This window comes from Polypterus senegalus, chromosome 1 (assembly GCF_016835505.1).
Source record: "Polypterus senegalus isolate Bchr_013 chromosome 1, ASM1683550v1, whole genome shotgun sequence".
Classification (NCBI taxonomy): Eukaryota; Metazoa; Chordata; class Cladistia; order Polypteriformes; family Polypteridae; genus Polypterus; species Polypterus senegalus.
In genome coordinates, this window is record NC_053154.1 from 196,340,327 (window position 1) to 196,363,767 (window position 23,441).

Sequence of the window (23,441 nt, forward strand, 5' to 3'; positions counted from 1 at the left end):
CTGGACCGTAAAATCATTTTGTTTATATGAAATTTTTTGGTGTTAAGAAAAAAATGTAGGACAAAAATAAGTATGCTGTTTGTATAAGTATTGAATCCCCACATTTTAAAACTTGTGTAGAGTCACCTTTTCCAGCAATGTTAGTTTTAAGTCTTTCGGAGTAAGTAAGAAGAAAGTTTGGTATTTTAGTCAGCAGCATTCAGGTTTGTGGTGACACTGTGACAAAGAACAAAAGATATATGCAGAGGTTTCAAATAGCCATATTTTTCTGCTTCTTAAGCTGAATGGAGTTATAAAATGCAAATAATTTGTTACCCATTATTCAACAGTGTGATAGATTATTTACCACTGGACAACAATGTACAAAGGTTTTCTTAGGAATGGGTGTTACAGCCAGTTCACCCAAAGATCATACTGTATGATGTGCTGTACTAAAAGCTACATCAAGGAACCTACAAGCCTGGCAATGTGGCTAATGTTACAATTCATATCTCTTATGTCAAAAAAACAACTGAACAAGGAAAGATAGCTAGGGTACTACCCCTTCATCTACATTATAATTACCAGAGCCTACGAGAAAGCTCATAAATCCAGCCCACCTTAAATCCATTCTCACCTTTCCGTCAGTGTCTTTTGTCCTGTAAATGTGTCGATAAGCAGCAAGCAACCTGGTATCATATCCACCCATCCCACCACTGCAGTTCATTTCGCAAAGATGTTTCTCAGTGCTCAGTGTTTATCTTCAAGTGAAGTGCTGGAGCTTTATAGGCTAAAATAGTACATCATCATTTGGAATACATACATTTCATGTGTGTTCCGTGTCGACAACAATCTATGTAAAATATAGTTAACACAAAAACTTTTTTTCATGTTTTAGTAATAGTTGAAAAAATGTACACATGAAATGTATAAGGTGTGAAGCCTGAAATACAAATATGAAATAAACACTGTAAGAGCCATTTTCCTAGTTCTGTAAAATTCATGAATATTTTTACTAGATGATAATGCATAAAATATGGGAGGTTCCTATAACCCCCGTGAATAGAATTGTGTTGGTATTTTCCTGTCATTTTCTAACAGTTTTGAGTGAACAATGTTCTCCAGTTAGTGTCTAGCCTTGCCTTGCATAAGGTATAGAGGTATACGGTTTTTTTTACCGTGTTTGTGCTTGTGATCGCGCACGTGACCATGCCTGGGCACATGCCTATGTGCCAATCGGCCTACGGGCCTTTTGAGTATAAAACTATGTAAATAAAATAAATGGTAAATAAAAGTATGAAGTAACTCATAAAATAGCACTTTTATTTAAGTGTTGAACCGTATGCTTAAGGCAGTCAGAAGTATAGAAAGAAGTAAAGAACATTTAAGTATAGAAATAACTAAAGTTTCTCAAGAAAAGCTAACTTTATAGAAGATACATTTTTTCATTTTTTTTGCCTTTATTCTACGTGTGTAACTATTTTTCCTTTTATTCTTGTGTGGATTATTTGCCTTTAACTTTCACTAAATATTTTAAAACGAACCTTTGGACTGTGAGATTTCTTTGACACGCGTTTTACCCGTGCCTGATTTGCCTTATGCATCGGCGGCTACAAACACTTTCACAAAAGGTACAAGTATAACAAAACAAGCGCACTTTTATTCAAGAATTTAACCGAAGAAAAAAGAAAGCAGATTATGGTAGGCCTTCTAATCAAGAGGTTGCAGTTTCACTATCAGCTGCTTCCCAAATTTACTATTTTCAGTAGTGAGCTGCTCTTATTGTTAATATCATACAATAAAAGCATTCATTTGATTTGCGTCTGTAAATTTATAGTTAAAATTTTTTTTTTTTTTCCAGTTTCATTCTCTCACCTACACACCCCCTGAATCTGATGCCATTTTCAGATAAAGACGTGATATAACAAACAAATTTGTTTTGTTACACCCCCTCTTTATTTGAAAACCGTGTCAGATCTTGTGCGCGAACGACACTGGGAAAACTATGGACGTGGATGTGGGCGGTGTGCGTGACTGAGAATGACTGTGGATGTCAATTTATTTTTTTCAGTTTTATTCTTGAGTGCTCACGCTGAATTAGTATGCACCTTCTGATCCATGATATCCCTTCTGTGAAAATATTTCTTTGATATTTGGACTTCAGGCTTCATACATTATATAGTTTATGCCTACATTTTGTCATCTACTACTAGAATATAAAAAACGTTTCTGTTTTAACAATGTGCTTACACAGATTACTGTAGAAACGGAACAGACATGAAATGCGTGTGTTCCAAACAGCAATCTATGATTTCCACTCTAAAACTCCACTTCACTCCCAGAAAATCAATCAAGGCATGATCTGGGAGAAGCTTGTGCACATTCTAAGTCGGTGGGGGGATGGAATAGCCGGCTGCTTGCAGCCTGATTTTTATCAGCACATTTAGATAAAAAAGACGCTGGTGGAGAGCTGTGAACGATTTTAAGAAGCAATTTAAGGTGGGACAGATTTACGAGTTTTTTCGTAGGCTCTGGTAATTCTAGTGTTAACAAGTGTCTTCAAACATCAATGAAGTGAAGGTATGTTGTAAGGTGGATTTTGTTAAAATTCATCTAGTGTAATGATAAACTCATACTGAAAATGATTATTTCAAGTTATTGTTCCTAATGGTGGCTATACAAGGTACTGGGTCATGGAATATATAGTACTTAACTTTTCATGTATGTTTTTTTATGTGTTAACTATCTTTTTGCTGCATGAGAAAATAATAAGTTATAATCTACTATGTATTTTTAGTTATCTTGAACTTTATCCAATGAGGGGCCTGGTCAGAAGTAGATGATAGTTATGTTTTGAAATATAAAACCTTGAAATTGAAAGATGGTGTACTGGTTTTGCCTATGACTGTATTTGTTGCCTGTAGTGTAGATAATATAAACTCAATCGCCAGTGAGGTATATTTTACAACTTCATCAGTGTGTTTTCTTTATCCCATTTCTTTGTTGCTAAATTCTGACTATTAAGTTGGTCTTAAAGTCTCCTTGTCATTTAACACTGAGCATCTATTTTGCATTTTTGTTTATAGATCTTAGATGAATGGTTTGGTCGAACCATTATTCGTTCATGCATAAAACTAAGCTACAGCCATGCCCAGAGCCTGATTGACAACCCAGACAAGATTTTTCCAGCAGAGGAAATGCCACCCTGCTCCCCAGAGCACTCTATTGATGAGATAAAATGTTCAGTTGTCAACCTTCATGCCATTGCCAAGCAGCTACGTGCTCAGCGTTTTGAAGGAGGAGCTCTGCGACTAGACCAGGTACTGCAAATTTAACAGCAACCAAATATGTTTTCTGAGGCTTTGTTTCATGCAAGTCCAGTACCATGAATAATATAGGAGATATCAAAACAAGTTTTTGAAGAGCATTTTTCTCATGATGTCAATAGACATTTTAGATTCTATGCCAACAATTAATGTAACTTTCTTTCATCTTTTAGTGGTTCATTCCTTTTTTAGGAAATCTTATTTAGGTGTTCACTTTGTTTCATCATTTGCTTGTGTTAATTTGGATACTCCATTAACAGACATAATTCTTTGACTTACTCTTTTCATATACTTGGGTATATATCAGATTTCTATACCCGAGTGTCTCAAGTATATTATTATAAACAGCCATGCCACATGCACTTCAGAAGTGGTCGTCCACCTGGAGTTAAGCATGTTCAGACTCAGCCAGTACTTGGATTGGAGACCATCTAGGAAAAGCTTGGGTTGCTGATGGAAGAAGTATATTGATGAGCCTATCTCGGGGTACTTACCTTGTGGTCTGAATATAGATCCCAATACCCCAGTGCAGTGATGAGAACACTTTGCTGTAAAAATTGCTCTGTCCCTTAGATGAGACGTAAAACCAAAGTCTGGACTTTTTGTAGTCATTTCATATTTCGATGTCCAGGCTAAAATTGCCCTCTTTGGCCTAGTAATTCTGGCCCACTGATCATCTCCTGGCTATAATTGGCTGTCTCTCTTACCACTTCACCGCCTAATAACCAGAGGTGGGTAGAGGAGCCAAAAATTGTACTCAAGTAAGAGTAGCATTACTTCAAAATAATACTACTCAAGTAGAAGTAAAAAGTAGTCATCCAAAAAATTACTCAAGTAAGAGTAACTGTTTGATCATAATAAATTATTTATTTTTTAGAAATTTTGTAATAAGACAGACAACAATATAAAATAATGTGCAAATTCTGCTATTTCCAAATAATAAAATAATAAATGAGTAAAAAATAAGTAACATCTTTACAAAATAAAGATGCACAAATAACACAAAGTTCTAAATCTGTTTTTCACAACAAAGCTTTTGAAGCCAATACCTACAGTAAGTAACATGTATGTTTGAACAATGCAAACTACTTACAGTGACAAGATATACAGTACACGGACAGTATAATACTGCATATTCACTTACCCTCCAAATAGCACAGCTGATAGAAAATAACATTAGAACAAGGCAGCTTGTGCACATACAAGAAGTCTCACTTTACCTTGACTGACTATGTCTGTGCATGTTTGGTTAAAAGAAAAGAAATCCACCTCAGGAAGCAGTGGGAGATAGCCCTTAGACGGGATTTTGAGAAAGCTGTCCTGTGATGTGTGCCATGCTAGTTTGGTAACAGATGCTCTACCGGCATCATATGATCAAAGCTACCACTTCCTCACATTAAAAAACAAAGGAGGTTTGATGATTCCTTCTGAGGATACAGTCAATGTGGTCAAAGTAGCTGAGCTTGTAATCCAACAGTCGACATTTGGGCAAGCTGTCAGTGTATCTTTGATCAATCAGTTTGTTCGGGATGAGATTGGTTCAGATGATGTGTTTTTTCTCATGGAGCACATTCAGGAAACACAGTTTGAAATTGACAACCATCATTTCATGCTCATGTCTTTAGTTGTGTCTGTCTTCGACAAACTAAGGCTGCACCATATTGCCTGAATTGACTGAATACTCTCAAATTACAGGATCTGAGTGAGCGAGAGGGAGTATAAGTCTGTAGGAGATCAGTGAGGTAGGGGGGAGCAAGACTGTGGAGTGCTTTAAATGTTAAGAGTGGTATTTTTGTATTGTATTCAGTAGTGAAAAGGCAGCCAGTGAAGTTGGGAGAGAATAGGTGTAATATGTTCAGTGGATTTAGAACAGGTTATTATCCTGGCAGCAGAATTTTGAAGAAGTTGTAAGCGATGGATACATTTTTGTGTGATGCCATGTAGATAACATTACAGTAATCTATACGAGAGGTGACTAGGGCATTAACCAGTACTGGGTTGCGTAAGAGGACGAAGTCTAGAAATGTTTCGGAGATGGAAGAAGGCAGTACAAGAAATGTTACTTATATGGGAGGAATTATTTAATAATTGCCATTATGAGTGTATAAATGAATATAAATAATTGCATTTAAACGGTTCGCCAAAATCTGTTCTATGTAAATGATACTGTTTTAAACGTTATTGTTTTTTCATCAGAAAACCCAGTTTCCATGTCTACCTGTACTAGTTTAAATGGCTCTTTTGCCATTCGCAATATGGCGGATGCGCTGACGTATCGTGTCAACTTAGCAACACAGTGAATATGTCGTCTATTTATATATACCTGTGATTGTTCCTACATCTGATTGGTGAAACAGTCATGCAGTAGATCCACTGGCGGCTTCTCTCTGGCAAAAATGTAGTGTATCTAATGGAAAAAAAGTAATGATTCAAGTGTTGCCCAATGTAGCAAAGAGTAACATTTCTTCTTCAGAAATGTACTCAAGTAAAAATAAAATGTATGGTGAAGTAAAACTACTCTTAGAAGTACAATTTTTTTTAAAAAGTTACTCAAGTAAATGTAATGGAGTAAATGTAATTCGTTACTACCCACCTCTGCTATTAACTAATGTGTGGTGAATGAACTGGTCCAAAAATTGGCAGCCGTCACATCATCCAGACATATGCTACACATTAGTGGTGGATAAAATGGCTCCCTACTCACTATGAAAAGCAGTATATAAATGTAAATAATTATTTTTTTATTATTACAATCAGCATGAAAGCACTTAGCATTGATGCATGCATGTGTACAAAAGAACCAACACTTACACCGTTTTATGTAAAGGGTGCAACATGTCCAGGGTAACTCTGTCAAGAACTTCAAAGCATTTGAAATTATATTTATGGTAAATCTGCAAATCTTGTAAGAATATAAAGGCACAGCCTTTATTATCAGTTACGTAAGAGGTGAGTTATGACTTTACACCCCCACATCTATTTAGTAGAGTTGAGTATAATGAATTCACTCTGTTTTAGTGCAGTCATGCATGTTTCTGCTGATAGCACCAATCTGTACTGCTAGCTGTGCTTTGAACTGATAAGGACTGTTTTCTTCAGTTGTCACCCTTGCCACCTTTGTTTCTTATCAGCTTTTAGTTGACAGCTTCATCCAAACAAAACATGGAAAGCAAGCACATATATCTTGCCTTTTTTATTTAAAAGTGTCCGTTTAAATGTGTAAACATGTATATGTGATTTTAAATTAAATTAAACTAAATGAAGTACAGTGTATAAATGCTGAATTTGAAAAAGAAAATCTACAATATGTGTTTACATAATTCAATTAATACTTTTCAGGTAATGATGTGAATAAATAATTACTTAAACATGTTCTCGGTGAAAGTGTTCTAATTACAATAAACAGGGTTGGATGAAAGACAGTTTCACTGAGAGTGAATGTCCAGCACATGTAGGATTTTTTTTTGAAATGCTGTAATGCGGGGGTGTCAAACTCAGATCCTGGAAGGCAGCAGTGTCTGCGATTTTTCATGGTAGCCACTTTTCTAATTGGTAACTAGTTAGTGCTACTAATTTCATTTCCCTTAATTATAGTCAACCTAATTTATCCTCTAATGCCAAAATTTTTGCAGACAAAAAATAGAGATATAAAGCAAGCCAGCAGATGACCAGCAAGCTAAGGGGACAGACAGACAGTCAGTCCTGGAGGCCATCATATTCACCCCACTCAATCTCCACAAAGCCTTGTTAGTGTTATCATTCTATCACACATAATTGTGAAATAGAGAGACCTCAGCCTGGTGTGACGTTTCATCTTTCTGTATGACACTGATCCAAAGCATACAGCTAAGACAATGCTGGAGTGGCATCGGGTCAAGTCTCTGTCTTTCCTTGAGTGGCCCAACCACAGCTCAGAGGTAACAGAACATCTGTAGAAAGACTTGAGGATGGCAGTTTCCCATCCAGTTTAGCAAAGCTTCAGAGTATTTTCCAGGAAGAATGGGATAAACTTCCCAAATCCAAGTGTGTAATGCTTGTAGAGACTTACCCAAGAAGACTCACAGCTGTAATTACTGCCAAAGGGGTGTCTCCAACATTTATTGTCATTATTTTTGATTTTTAATAAATTTGTAAACCTTACTAAAAGCATGGTTTCACTTTGTGACATTAATGGGTCATTGAGTGTAGATTGATAGGCAAAAATGACATTTTTTCCATTTAAATTTAAATCTACAACATAGTATAATGTACAGAAAATGAAGGGGTCACAATAATTTCTAAGTCCACTTTTTATTACATTTCGACCTTTTATTAGGTCTTTTTGTTTTAAATAAATGTATATTCTGATTTTAGTCATTTTAAACCTAATAATGTAACATACTTACTTTGAATTGCTTTAAGAGAAGTGTTGCTTTTCTGACAATCAGCTTGTTGCCATGATTACAGTAAAATGTGGTTTTCATCTACTTTAAAAAGTTGAATGAAAAGGTGCTATAAAGTACTAGAGGGGTTAAAACAAAACAAGTAAAATCAAATATCCCATTCTTCTCTGCATAAAATAACTTTTATTAATTTCCTTTTAAGTGTAATTTAAGTTTAGGGTGAAATGCATTTTAACCCTAAATCCCTGAAGCAGTAGTACTAGCTGTCACTATGTAGCCTATAACATCATCTGAACATCTCTTCTGTAGTGCGTCCTTTTAAACCTGATCTCATGTGTGACCAGGTATGCTGGCATAACTGGGAACAAGGTAGGAACCAACACAGTTGGGATACAAATCTGTTGTGAGATACAATAAATCAAACACCCTTATTACTTATTGGAATAATTTAGAGATGAACAGAGTTATGTTGGGACAACTTTTATTTCTGTAATAACTTATTAATATTGTCATTTTTGTTTCATCATGTATTGTTACTTGTATAACTTAATAATGGCAGTTTCTATTACTATACTGGAAGTAATTGACAGCCCTTCATTACAGCATATGTAATAGGGGCATGCATAAACTGAGTGTAAGCTCAATGCATAGATATTGCTGTATTAAGCAGTTTTAAAAAGCACCCTACCATTAATTACTGTATTTTTTGCTCCATAAGATGCACCTGACCATTAGACGCACCTAGGTTTAGAGGAGGAAAACAAGAAAAAAAATATTCTGAACCAAATGGTGTACTAATATATTTATTAAAATATAGCAGAATAATATTTCAACCATATATAACCGTATAACCTGTCCAAAACCACCAGGGGACAAAGCACATTTGGACCAATGCTCCCTGAAGCTATATCACCAGTCTAGTCCAGGGGTCCTCAATCCCAGTCCTGGAAAGCCGCAGTGGCTGCAGGTTTTTGTTCTGACCAGGTTGCTTAATTAGAAAGCAATTCTTGGCAATAAAGCACTAACAAGCTATGAAATTAAATTAACTCTGCTATGTCAGGTCATTCTCATATCCTAGATTTTCTTTCCCTTTCTATCATGCAAATGATTTGAATTCTAAAATGGACGAGTAATTCTCAGTCCTTCACTTTTTTCTCTTCATTTTTCTTCCAAGTATTTAATTAAACCCAATAGTGCAGATAAATACACACAGGTGTAAATGTAAATAAGCTAAATGGAGAAATGCTGCTCTCTCTTGTCATTTGCATGTTATTGATAATAAGGAGCAATTAAAATAGCTGTTTAAGACAAAATTAAGCAATAAGGGCTCAAAATCACTAAAGTAAAGCAGAAGTGTTACTTTAGCAATAAGTGCTTTTTATTAAGCAACTGGGTTGGAGCAAAAACCTGCAGCCACTGCGGCTCTCCAGGACCGTGATTGAGGACCCCTGGTCTAGTCCCATCTCTATTTGTAATGCCACAAAGCCCTTCATCTCGTCTTTAGTTTACTTTTACGCTGTGCATTCTATGGTATAATTAACTATATTTGTGCTTAAAAACTAAAAAAATATATATTTACATACAGTTTGTATGGTCTGGAAATTATTAATTGTATTTACATACAATCCTGTGGGGGAAATTGCTGTACCTGTTTGTCTCGTCTGACAGTAGCTGAAAAGCGGCATCAGGAGAGAGCAGCCTTAAGTAGTCCAGCGGCTGGTAATCTGTCGAGTCCAACAGCAAGCCATGCCGTCTTGTGAAGTCCGGTAGCCTGTTTGGCTCCCACGGATCAATGTCTGGGTATTCCTCCTACGCGAATCTTGCCGTAGGTGCGTCGGCTGTACTTGGCTGGGGCGGCAACGGCTGGTGTCCGATCAGCTGATGCCAGTTCCTCACTCTCTTGCGTGATCTCCTGATCACACTCAACAAAATATACAACTCAGCGATAATGCGCAAAGCATCGTCTGCTGAGTATTTTGTTTTCTGCGCCCGCTTTGCTCCCTCGTGAGATGTCGACGCCATCTTGCCTTTGTTTACATTTTGTAACTCACTCACACGCACAGATTAGATGCCGAGTCAATGAGTCTAATATTCCTCCAAGCACAGAGGGAATCCCTGTGACGTAACAGTGAGTTTTGTCGCCATTAACAGCTGATTGTCACCCTCTACCCCTGGATATCGACTTTTGTCACGTAATACACATCACGGTCTGTGACGCAATATTCGCTCCATAAGACGCACAGACATTTCCACCCTTCTTTTGGGGGGAAAAAGTGTGTCTTATGGAGCGTAAAATACGGTATCCATCAGATTTTTCCTTTTACTCTTCAAACAGCATGTACAGCTTTGACTCCTTTTCTTTGGATAGGATGTCAGGCCCTTGTTGGAACAGCTCACAAACATAACCATATTCCATGAAGCTATTCAAACTGGCAGTCATGCAATAACATTGGGGAGGAAGTCTGATTAACTAGTTAAGAACTACAGAAACAAAGGGAAATCATACAAACTATGCGTAGGCAATGACTAGGTCACAGTGACTTTACATTACTATAATATAATTAAATCTTTGTTTTCATGAAGTACTGCAATTACCAAATAGACAAAATACTTGCTAATGAACCATGTGTTTTTTCCAATCTTAACATGATGTCTTTATGCTCTGCATTGTATGTTTTGACCTGTTTCCTATATTGAATAACTCATCAACATAGTCAATGGTGGTCACCGTTTACTGTGAATGATGCATGTGGTTTGGAGTTAATGCACATCACTTGAGTTTAAGAGTCATTGATGTTAAAACCTGTCTCTTTGGCATAACTGTTCAGTCTGTAAATACAGTAATCCCTCGCTAAATCGCGCTTCGACTTTCGCGGATTTTATATGTAAGTATAACTAAATATGTAACGCTGATTTTTCACTTCTTCGTGGGTTCTGCGGACAATGGGTCTTTTTACTTCCTGTACATGCTTCCTCAGTTGGTTTGCCCAGTTGATTTCATACAAGGGACGCTATTGGCGGATGGCTGAGAAGCTAACCAATCAGAGCACGCAGTTAAGTTCCTGTGTGCTGAATACGGTGCTAACCAGGAAGTCTCGTCTCACTCATTCAGCATCGACGTGTTTCGCTGTGTAAAGAGTTAACTTTTGTGCTCTTTTGTGTTTATCTTTGTGCATAGTCAAGCCCTTCATTATGGCTCCAAAACGATCTGCTCCTGTTACTGCTTCAGGGGCTGTGCCCAAGCGCCAACGGAAGATGTTAACGATTGCCGAAAAGGTAAACGTTCTGGATTTGTTGAAGGAAGGGAAAAGCTACACCCCTGTAGGACGCCACTACAGCATCAATGAGGCTACGATTCTTTTTATTTAAAAAGTAGGAAAGGAATATAAGATCTACGGCCGCAGTGTCCTTCTAACCTGGGTGCAAAACGAGTTGTAAGTGGATGTAATAAGGCAGTAGTCTGGATGGAATCTGCTTTAGGGATTTGGATTGAAGAAGAATAACGGCAGTGCTACACAGTCGCCTGAAGAGGCTCCTTTAGAAGGGCTGTAACGCTCTCTTTTGTTGTGCAGTAAAATTAAACTCATTGTTATCAGACAATCGTGTCATTGTTGGTGAGTAACCATAATTAATTTTCTACTTACTGTACTTAGTACATGTACATACGTTTAGTGTAACTGTACACACATTTACTGTATGCAATTTTTCTTGCATTGTACGTATTTATTGCTGGTGGCCTGTCTGTCGTAATGGCTGTAACATATATGATATCAGAGACACTCGATATCTTTAAAATAATATTTAGGTTTTACTGTATATAAACATAATTTCAATTAATCTTACCTAATATCTAAGAAAATACAAAGGGATTATGCTGTATAACTGTGCAGGGGATATTTATAAACAGTGTGGGAGAGTTTATAAGGGATTAAAATGTATAAAAATAACCATACAAACATATGGTTTCTACTTCGCGGATTTTCATCTATCGCGGGGGGTCTGGAACGCAACCCCCGCGATCGAGGAGGGATTACTGTATTCTCCTGTAATTGAAGATACTTCAGCAAGAGAGCAGAAAGAGGAGATGGTCTGTTGAATACATAATAGACTTTTCTGATAAAGTCCTTTGCATGATTCATTCAAAGACAACTTGGAAAAGGATGGCAGACATAGATGTTGCATACTGAAAGCTTACTGTCAACAATGACACCACCTTCAGACTTTTGGAAAAACATCCCAATGAATTTGACAAACTTTAACAGAATACCATATGTTTGCAAGATCTTCCTTAGTGTGTCACAATGCAGACTGTGAAAAGCCTTCTAGAAATCAATAAAATTAATCTTAAGTGTGGTGTTTCATTCCAGACATTGCTCAGTCATATTCCTTAAAGCAAAGATCTATTCTATCCACTTCCTCCCCTAAATCGTAGCTAAAAATACATGGCAGCATCAGTTTGGCCGAGAAGGACTCACATTTTTTGATGATATAGAAAACAATGTGATTTCTCACCAGTTGTCACAGTTGTAAAGGTTTCTTCTCTTTGGGAGTTTGACAATCAGTCCTTTACCCATTCTCCAGGAATGCAGTAATATCCTTGTCCCAGGTGGATATGAATAAATCTTGTGAACACCTTTGATGAAGCATCAAGGTCAGCCTTCATCATCTCATCACATGGATTTGGTAATTTCTGACAGATTTACCACACTTCAAGGCTTTGGTGACATACTTCTGTTTTAGTTGGAGGACTGATATTGATATGAAGGATATCATTTATTTGTAGTGGGTTCTGGATTAGAGCAGATTAATACTTCACAAAATTCTTTAACCATCTCACTACCTGGCCACAATCTGTTGCAAGTATGTTGTCACCCTTGTCTGTGACAGGAGCAGAGGGGTTAGTGTTCTTCCCACAAAGTTGTCTTGTAATCTTACACACAACATTAATTTCACCTCTGACAGCAGCACATTCTTCTTTTGGCTAGCTGTATTCTGCAATGGATATATTGTTGTTCCTGGCAATCTTCTTGACCTATTTATCCTTGCTTTTTAAACTTGCTCCTGGAGCCTTAGTGATCTACAACTCAGTACCTTGGCTTTTTGTCATTTTCTTTCTTCTATTTTCTGGCAGGTTTCAAACTGTTTAAGTATAGATGTTCTTGATAGCATCCCACTTAGTGGTGACAGTGGGTTTCTCACCTGTTGTGTCTATCAAGGCACTGAAGCAATTTTCCATGTAGTTTCATTACATATAATCAAATAGATCAAAGTCTAATCTGAAAACAGCAGCTGCTTCAGTTATTTCAGTTAGCTAGAAAAATTCATATATACTCACATGATATTGTCTTGCAGTTTTTTCCACACAACGCAGAGTAACAAGTACACAATAGCAAACTCTTATTGCCATCCAAGCAAAGTGAATTCCAAGGAATCTTTGGAGATGTTGAAGAGCATTAACTTTGCAGACAAGTCTGACATAGACTTTGAATTAGAGTGAGGTGCCATCTGTTTCAGACCCTGAATCTGAATGTATATCAGAGTAGGAGTGAAAGCTGGAGTACTGTGCAGAGATATCTGGCACTCCTCCTCATAAAAAGACTTAAGTCAACCCTGCCGAGCAAACACTGGTTTTAGTGGGAAGAAAGGAGAAGGCACATAATGACATAGGTATATATATATTATTTTTGACAATGCACTTTAGATATAAATGAAAATTACAGTTTCACAACCCCTAGGACAAGAATGGCCTGAACAAATAACAACTGTTTTAGAAAGGACTTTATCACAGATTAAGACCAGGCTTTCAGAGATGAATTTGGAAATACAGTGGAACCTCTGTTCACGACCATAATTCGTTCCAAAACTCTGGTCGTAAACCGATTTGGTCGTGACCCGAAGCAATTTCCCGCATAGGATTGTATGTAAATACAATTAATCCGTTCCAGACCGTACGAACTGTATGTAAATATATATATTTTTTAGTTTTTAAGCACAAATATAGTTAATTATACCATAGAATGCACAGGGTAATGGTAAACTAAATGTAAAAACATTGAATAACACTGAGAAAACCTTGAACAACAGAGAAAACTAACACTGCAATAGTTCGCTAAACCGCTCGCTAAAAACTTTTTTTTTTTTTTAATGAGTTTTAAGCACAGGGAAAAAATGAACATTTGAAAAATCCGTAATTTAATAAACCACCAAGAAAAGTAACACTTGAACAATGCATGCTATGAACCGATCGCTGTAAACAGAAATGAAAACAAAAGCAAGCCCAGTGAATTCTTTAACTGCCTTCTCTGCTTTATGCGTCCAGCTCTCTCTTTCTTGTGTGTGTGTGTCTCTCTCTCGCGCTCCTGTGTGTGTGTGTGTGTGTGTGTGTGTCTCTCTCCCTCTCTCTTGCGCGCGCCTGTGTGTGTGTGTGTCTGTCTCTCACTTGCTCACCTGTGTGTGTGTGTCTGTCTCTCTTGCGCCCCTGTGTGTGTGTCTCGCGCGCTCGCTCGCACGCTGCACAGGAAATGCACAGGGAGAGACTTAACGCGTACAAACCGAAAGGGAAACTGGCTTCTTCATATATCGAGTGTGTGGTCGTGAACAGAGGCAAAAGTTTGGCGAACTTTTTGGTCGTAAACCGATTTTGTACGTGAACCAAGACATTCGTCAACTGAGGTTCCACTGTAATGAGATCCCTCTCATGCTTGCTGGAAAAATCAAGCATTTCTTGATATTGAGTTGCTTGAGCCCTTGTGTAATCTGTCTGGAATGGTCAAAAATTAGCTAAATGATGAAATCAGTGTTGCCAAACCAATGTTGCTGAGGAATCTACCAGTGGATGCTGACTGACCTATGTGCAGAATTATGCAAAAATATAAAGATGCATTTGTAGTACTCTATGAAATTGGTTTCTCTGAATTATATGTTTGTCCCATGCTTCATGTTAGCACTTGCTCTCCACTGTGGTTGAAAAAAATAAGAATGTTGTCATTCTAGCTTATGAAAATGCAGTAATTCATGCACTGCATTTGTCAGTGAATTTTCTAAAATAAAAATATATTTGTGTATATATATATATATATATATATATATATATATATATATATATATATATATATACTAGCAGACTACCCGCGATTTGCAGCGGAGAAGTAGTGTCTTAAAGAAGTTATGAAAAGAAAAGGAAATATTTTAAAAATAGCGTAAGATGATTGTTAATGTAATTGTTTTGTCATTGATATGAGTGTTGTTGTCATATCTATCTATCTATCTATCTATCTATCTATATATATATATATATATATATATATATATATATATATATATATATATACACACATATATATATATATATATACATATATATATACATATATATCAAAATACCTGCGTTTGGCAGCGGAGAAGTAAAAAGAAAAGGAAACATTTTAATAATAACGTAGATTGACAATGTAATTGTTTTGTCATTGTCACGAGTGTTGCTGGCATATATATACAGTGGTGTGAAAAAAACTATTTGCCCCCTTCCTGATTTCTTATTCTTTTGCCTGTTTGTCACACAAAATGTTTCTGATCATCAAACACATTTAACCATTAGTCAAATATAACACAAGTAAACACAAAATGCAGTTTTTAAATGATGGTTTTTATTATTTAGGGAGATATACATATATATATGTATGTGTATACATATATATATATATATATATATATATATATATATATATGTGTGTGTGTATATGTGTGTCCTGCGGTGGGTTGGCACCCTGCCCAGAATTGGTTCCTGCCTTGTGCCCTGTGTTGGCTGGGATTGGCTCTAGCAGACCCCCGTGACCCTGTCTTCGGATTCAGCGGGTTAGAAGATGGATGGATGGATGGATGTATATGTGTATATATATATATATATATATATATATATATATATATATATATATATATATATATAAAATTTACTAAGGCAAGACAACCATGAAAAGCACGCCGAAGGGCGTGGATTCACTAAGCGCGACAAGTGAGACACCTACGGCGCACGCAGGAAGGAGCCACGCCCACCAACTCCAAGACCATTGGATATGACGACAACTCGCAGGGCCACGCCCACCAAGTCGGACGTGAGGACACAGAAAAAGTGGCGTCATTTATATTCGTCTGTCGTGGAGGCCACATGCGGTGCAGGTCAGGTTAATGCAATGTTCATGTCATGCACCTCCAAGCTACGTTGACTGTTCATAGAGGCATGTTTCTCGCGGAGGTGAATCGCCATATGCAGCGTGTGAAACGGTTTGCGAGGGGTATTTTATGGGATCTTTAAAACAATCATTTACAACTGAGGTTAAAACACAATGAAGTAAGCAGTCTACGAGTTTTCGGTTACAACGCATGACCGCTTGCACTATAGCAAACTGTTTTACACGCTACATACAGCAATTCGCATCCGCGACAAACATGCGTCTTCTTAGATGCTCCTGCAGGAACACGGAAGACGTTTTCCTGCCCACCAACACCGGCCCGCGTCTACCCTCGCTCTCTACGCATTCACACTGCCTACCCATGTGCCCGGACACAAAAACTCACCGACCACCCAGTTAGCCCCTTTCGTCTGTGCTAGGAGTCCACATGCACGTCTAAGCCACGTTGACTTTTCATTATTCTTTTCGGTTTCGACACCAACCGCATCCACCATGAAAAACCATGCGAAAGGAACAACGAAGCCCCACCCACAAACTCTACCCCTCCTCCCACGTGCTCAGGAACGTACCTCAGACCACTGCCCGCCAAATCAAACAGCTCATCAAACACATACTCACTCGCTTTGGTCTGTGCTGCGGTCCAAACCCAGCTGTGAGCCACGTTGACTATTCATTTGCTCTCCATGGCTGCCGCTTCAAATGTATTTCATGGAAACAACACTTCTTTCAATGTTATCGAAAATCCTGCTTCAGGTAACTGTTTGTTTCTGTCAGTCGGGTTTTTTTGGAGAAATGTCATTGACGAAAATGTTGCTCATAGCAAACTGTTTTACACGCTACATACAGCAATTCGCATCCGCGACAAACATGCGTCTTCTTAGATGCTCCTGCACTTTGTACACATAATGGTCGGGTGTCTTGGTGGATTATATATCGAAAGGCAGCCAAAACCGCACAGAGCAATGAAAAGTCTTCGTGAGTCACAGGTAGGGTTACCACTTTTAATACAAACAAATAAGGGACGCATACTGCAGCGGGGGCCACATCCCTTGGGGCCAAGACCACGGAACGCGCAATTTCATTCTCAAATACGGGACGATTCCGTATTTTAAACGACGGTTGGCAACCCTAGCCTCACAGGTGCATCTGCACTGTACAAAGACGACAACGACTCGAGTGACAAGTTGGAGGTGGGCACTTGAGCAGGCGGTGTATACTGAACGAGAAATCAGCAGACTAGCATGACGGAGGGAGCGGAGTGGATGTCGTCCTCCTCTCCTCCCGTTCCACCCTTCGCGCCTGTGCGCCACACAGACGATTGTGTGTTGGTTCGTTCCGTGCATTGGTTAAAACCCAATGAAGAAAGCAGTCTTTAAAAACCAATAAGCCCTGTGCCTCTGTTTCATTACCGTCTCACCTGATTCACCAATGCAGTCCCGCAACAGGCGATCCGGCGGCGTCATTCCCATGACCCGGGCAGCCAACCGGTAACCAAAGTCCTTGGGTTCAGGGGAGTATGGTTACAAAGCTGAAACTTAAAGGAATTGACGGAAGGGCACCACCAGGTGTGGAGCCTTTCGCTTCATTTGACTCAACACAGGAAACCTCACCCGGCCCGGACACGGAGAGGATTGACAGCTCTTTCTCGATTCTGTGGGTGGTGGTGCATGGCAGTTCTTACTTAGTGGAGTGATTTGGATGCTTATTTCCAAAAACGAACGAGACTCCCACCTGCTAAATAGTTACACGACCCAACAGCGGTCGGCGTCCAAATTCTTAGAGGGACAAGTGGCTTTCAGCCACGTGAGATTGAGCATTAACAGGTCTGTGATGCACTTGTATGTCCGGTACTGCACGCGCGCTACACTGAATGGATCAATGTGTGTCTACCCGGCGTGGGTAAGCCGTTGAACCCCATCCGTGATGGAGACCGTGGCTTGCGATTGTTCCCCACGAACGAAATTCCCAGTACGTGCGGGTCATACGCTCGCACTGATTACGTTCCTGCCCTTTGTAACCTCATCCCTCCCTCCCCTCCCCCGGTTGGGTGACTTGGTGGATTATATATAAAAAAGTACCCAGAACCGCAAAGAACAATGAAAAGTCAACGTGGAAACCGACTGAGGCGGTGTTTGGAAAATTAACAGTCAACGTGACTCACAGGTGCGTGTGGACTGTACACAGACAAAAGCGACTCAGGTAGGGAGTTGGGGGCGGGCACATAAGCGGGCAGTGCGTACTGAACGAGCGCCGTTCAACCCCGTCCTTCGCTTTGGAAGGAGAAGGCGCTCCTCCGGTTTTCAGTCACGGACAATTGTATGTTGCTTCGTAGCGTGCATTGTTGCAATGTTACTTTTCTTGGTGGTTTATTAAATTACGGATTTTTCAAATGTTTATTTTTTCCTCTGTGCTTAAAAATCATTTAAAAAGCGGCCTGATTATGCGGCGTATGCTACGCGGCGGGTTGGCTAGTATATATATGTATATATATGTGTATATGTATATATATATATGTGGGTTGGCTAGTATATATATGTATATATATGTGTATATGTATATATATATATGTATATATGTATATATATATATATATATGTATATATATATATATATATATATGTATATATATATATATATATATATATATTGTAACAGAATAAGATGCTTCTCGTATATATATATACCCTATGTACCCTCAGACACCACCCTCAGACACCACGCCAGACACTAGGTAAAAGTCCAATACTTATATTTATTTTATAATAAAGTGCACAAAGCACCCTCTACTCCCAAATACTCCAATAGACAATAATCAATAACAAATCCTCCACTCCCAGACGCTTAGCCACCCTGCCTCCCAACTCAGCTCATCGTCTGGGAGCTCCCATAGTCCTTTATGTTCCCTGACCCGAGGTGTTCCTTCCCAACAGTCCACAAGTCCTTATTCCTTCCGGGTCAGGGTAAATAATGTTTCTCACCCCGAAGCCCGTCGCTCTTCCTATGACGAACTTCCGGGTCATAGGGCATGAAGAATTCTTGGTCCTCCCTGCAGCTCCCTCTCGTGGCCCCCATGGCATCCAGCAGGGCGGTGCACAAAAACTACATGGTCCATAATGCCCTGCTGGTCTTCTGGGGACCTCCATGCTGCAAGGAGGGCTCCACCTGGCTGACTTGGGGTATTGGCGGGGTACATGGCCGCCATATCTTACAATATATATATATATGTATATATGTATATATATATATATATATATATATATATATATATATATATATATATATGTATATATATATATATATATATATATATATATATATATATATATATATATATATATATATATATATATATATATATATGTGTGTATATATATATATGTATATATATATATATATATATATATATATATATATATATATATATATATATATATGTATATATATATATGTATATATATGTATATATATGTATATATATATATATATATATATATATATATATATATATGTGTGTTTATATATATATATATATATATGTATCTCAATAGCAATAGAGAGTAATTGGTGTCTTCAGTGAATGTGTACAATAATTTCAAATCTCACTAGAGGCCAGGCAAAGCAGCAAGTGCCATGTGCGACTAGGTTATCCATTCTCACACATGATCAGTGAGGATGGGCCTGTACTCTCTAGTTCACTGAAGAGCTGGACATTTACACAGATTGTTGTAGACATGGACTACACATGAAATATATGTATTCCCAATAATGATATGTTATTTACCCTATACAACTCCAGGCACCTCACTGCCAGATAGAGTCCTGAGCTCTGAGAATTTTGCGATTTACTGGGGGTTGTGGGGTATAAGGTAGCAGGGTGCTTGTGCTGATCAACACATTTGCAAAACAAAAGACATTGATGGAGAGATGCAAAGGAATTTAAGGTGACTCAGGATTACAAGTTTTTTCGAAGGCTTCAGGGATGTTAGTGTTAAACAATTTAGTTCACATTTAAAATTTTATATTATCTTAAACTTACTATTTACACACAGTAGAGTTTTTTTTTTTTGTTCAGGTCTGGGGGTTTACACAAGCTATATTAAGCGGTTAGTGGCACGTGAAAGCATTGTTGTGGTTGTGTTTGTATTGCTAAGCATTTGCTGCATTAATTTAGGTTTAATTTAAGTGGAGATTAATACTTTTTTTTTTAAATTATCATTGCACTGCTGCTTGACTAACTTTTTTAAAATGGTCTTTATGTCTGATTTCAAATATTTGTGTCATCTTCCCAATTAATATGCATAAAACAAGTGCCTCGCAATCAATATTTAAAATATAAATCTTTTACTAGTTGTTTGTCACTGAGCACTGTGAATATGCACCTAACTTTAGACTCATAAAAGAAGGGCAAATATTCAGTTAAAAATATTAGTTGGCATTGCTTTGGGCTTTCTGTGTCAAACTGATACAGGTTTATCTCAGCATACTGCCTCATTCTCTTTGTGATTGTCTCCTTTGATTTAGTATATAGATCTGCAATCTGTCATACATTTAAACTACATAAAAGGAAGTATTCTATTGACTCGGCTGGAATGTGAAAGGATGGTCATCCAGGGCAGGAAACTTCCCTTTACTGATGTGTAACCTAGTCCACTGCTCCATTTCTCTGATGTTTTCAAAAATAGTTTCATCAATATTGTAGTCTAAAAGGGCTGCCAACATTGTAATTTCTTCTGATAAATTTTCAGTGTTGTCTGTGAAATATGTGCTAACTTTAGCAGAATCCATTTCATTGGCAGTAGTAAGCATTTTTCTAATTAATTCTAATGCTATCATTTATGTCCACATCCCACACAAATATGTTGAATTAGGCATGAGCAATCTGCAGAAGATGATTCACCAGTCAAAACACAGTATATGTGCCAAAGCCCTCTTTCTCAAGTTTGATGAGTGAAATTGACAGTTTTATATCAATCCATATTTCATGATGTGTTTGGAGAAATATTAAGAACAAAATTAAATAAATAAGCAACAAAAAACATATTTCATGACATTAATTTATGGTTGCATTGTATGATACATTTATTTATTCTCACATTTTACAATACTTTTATTTATTTACATATTTATTTTCTTAATTTTGTTCAAAATATTTCTCCATAAATAATTCTATTTAATGCCTGTAATAATAGTGCTGCCTACCGTAAAAAAAACTTACTTGTAAATAAATATTATGCAATTTTTCCAAGTCGCGGGTATTTCACAACATTATTCTTTTATATATGTTGTCCTGTATATTATTGTTTATAGTAGTCCCTTCAAATTATTTTAGGTTTTGAAGCTTGTGCCATGTTTTTGTTATTGTTTGGTTCCTTCAGAAATGACAAAGGTACAGTTGTGTTCCTTTCTAAGTTAGCCTGCACTACTTGGAAGATTCTCTGTGATGCAAGCTGATATATATTTACTCTGTGACTCCATTTTAAAGCCAAAAATATTGATTACATGTGATTTTCAAAATCTGAAAGCAAACAGTGTGATATCAGTGAAGTATGTATACATATGCATGCAAACACACATAGTGAGTGATATAATAACACTTTGTATGATGGCCACTTTGACATGAAGAATTTTTCCAAGCAGCCATGTACGCAGTGCCCTTTTAAATTGGTAATTGCTTTTTCTTGGCAACGAATCTTGCTTTCCAGAAGGACACAAATTAAACAGCAAATAAAATGTTCAAATTTAAGAAAGGACTTTTCCTAATTCATGTATTAGAGCTAAATCTTTATGCAAATATTCAGTCATTTGACAATCATCTGGACTTAATTATCAACCTTTTGTCTTAATTTCAAAAAATATTAAAGTCTTGAAATATGTTTATTGTATTTTTCAAAGTGCTGATTTGCAGTATGTGGTTTTGAACTGTTCTGATAATGAGGAATCCACATACATTCATAGTGGTTTAACACTAGAATTACCAGAGCCAACGAAAAAAAACTTGCTGCTTGGACTTATCGACCCATTTGGAAGACAAAAGAGGCTGACAGAGAAGTGCGAAGGGAATTAAGGTGGGCCAGAATTTAGAGTTTTTTCGTTGGCTCTGGTAATTCTAGTGTTACGTAAACTGCATGGAAATGCACCTATTGTAGGCAAGTTTGAATTAAAAAAAAAAAATGATGGAGCAGCTGTGAGAAATCTTAACATTCTAGCCTGACAAGCTGGAGTTGCACTACTTCCATAAATCTTTGTTTTTAGAGTATGTAAATGGTGACTCTGCTACTGTGGAGATCTCCAGGTTACATATTGTACTGGCAGTGTAAAATAAATGAGTATGCATTTAAAAACAGAAATCGGGCCAGAAGGAGTCCATAACAAGTTTGTATAATCAACAATTAAATACTAGTTTAGCTTTTTGTTATTTAAACTTGTGAGCCTGAAGAAACCAAATACCTGAAACCCATTTTATTAGACTTTCACCAGAGTGCTATACTCTAAGGCAGTAGTTCCCAGACTCAGTCCTGAGGATCCACTATGGCTGCAGGTTTTTGTTCCAGCCAACCTCTGTTTTTAATTAGACTCCTAGTCCAATTAAGTGAGGTGTTATTTCGCAGTTTGTGTGTTTTGGAGTCAATGGAGAAATAACAAAAAAGTTTGTTAATTTTTTTATTAAAATGTACTAGCACTTTTATAAAGGGATGGTTGTTTTTTTTTTTTACTTTTTAACAATTTTCAGCCAGATTTTCATTCTGCTTTTCCAGGTGTTCTGATTGTTATCTACTAATTAGTGAGTCTGATGCTGAAGTTATTGCAGCATTTTGTCATTCAGTGTGGTTTACCTGACTGTCAGCTCTGTTTGTTTTTAATTATCATTATTGGGATACAATAAAGTTTGCAAACTGCATGAAAAATAACAAAACAATAGGACAACAGCAAAAGAGAAGTAAGCGTTTAAAGCAAAAATTGAAATATTTCGAAATGTCTTATAAATGTAAAATTCACACTGCTGTGCTTTTCTTAAGGCAGAATAAGAGAAGGGATAAAGATCATCTAAATAAATTAGATCACTTATTATCACTAATTGTGAATTTGGCTGGATTAAAAACCTACAGCCACAATGGGTCCTCAGGACCGTTTGGGAACCACTGCTCTAAGGTATCAAAACTTAAGGAAACTACAGTCTGTGCATCTAGATTCATTTTCAGTGGATTGTTGTTGCACTACCTGCATGTCAAATTTCAGTGTGGCTTTCAGCCCAATCATTCAACAGAAACTGCTTTGACCAGAGTAAGTAATGATCTACAGATAATTGTTGATTCAAATTTGATGTCAGTTTTGCTGCTTTTTAAGTGCAGCTTTTGACACCGTAGACCACGGCATGCTTTTAAGCTGCTTGAAGAAGCACATTGTCATTCAGAGGTCAGTACCTTCATGGTTTCACTCTTATTTATCAAAGAGAACTCAACGTTTATGTTAAAAGAAAATAATCTCTGACTTTTCTGAAGTAAAGTTTGGTGTACCCCATGTTCTTTTTTCTATCTATATGGTTCCCCTTGGTGAAATCATTTGTAAAT

General features: G+C 37.4%; 1 protein-coding gene across 2 annotated transcripts in view; it reads left to right on the top strand.

Annotated features, from left to right (window-relative positions):
• The window catches only part of dis3l2 (DIS3 like 3'-5' exoribonuclease 2), a 516,063-nt gene that overhangs the window by 351,414 nt on the left and 141,208 nt on the right, over positions 1 to 23,441 (top strand). For both annotated transcript variants that reach the window (XM_039766315.1, XM_039766323.1), the window contains exon 13: positions 3,066 to 3,299. In XM_039766315.1, the coding sequence (XP_039622249.1) occupies positions 3,066 to 3,299 (234 nt within the window). The remainder of the gene's footprint in view (positions 1 to 3,065; positions 3,300 to 23,441) is intronic.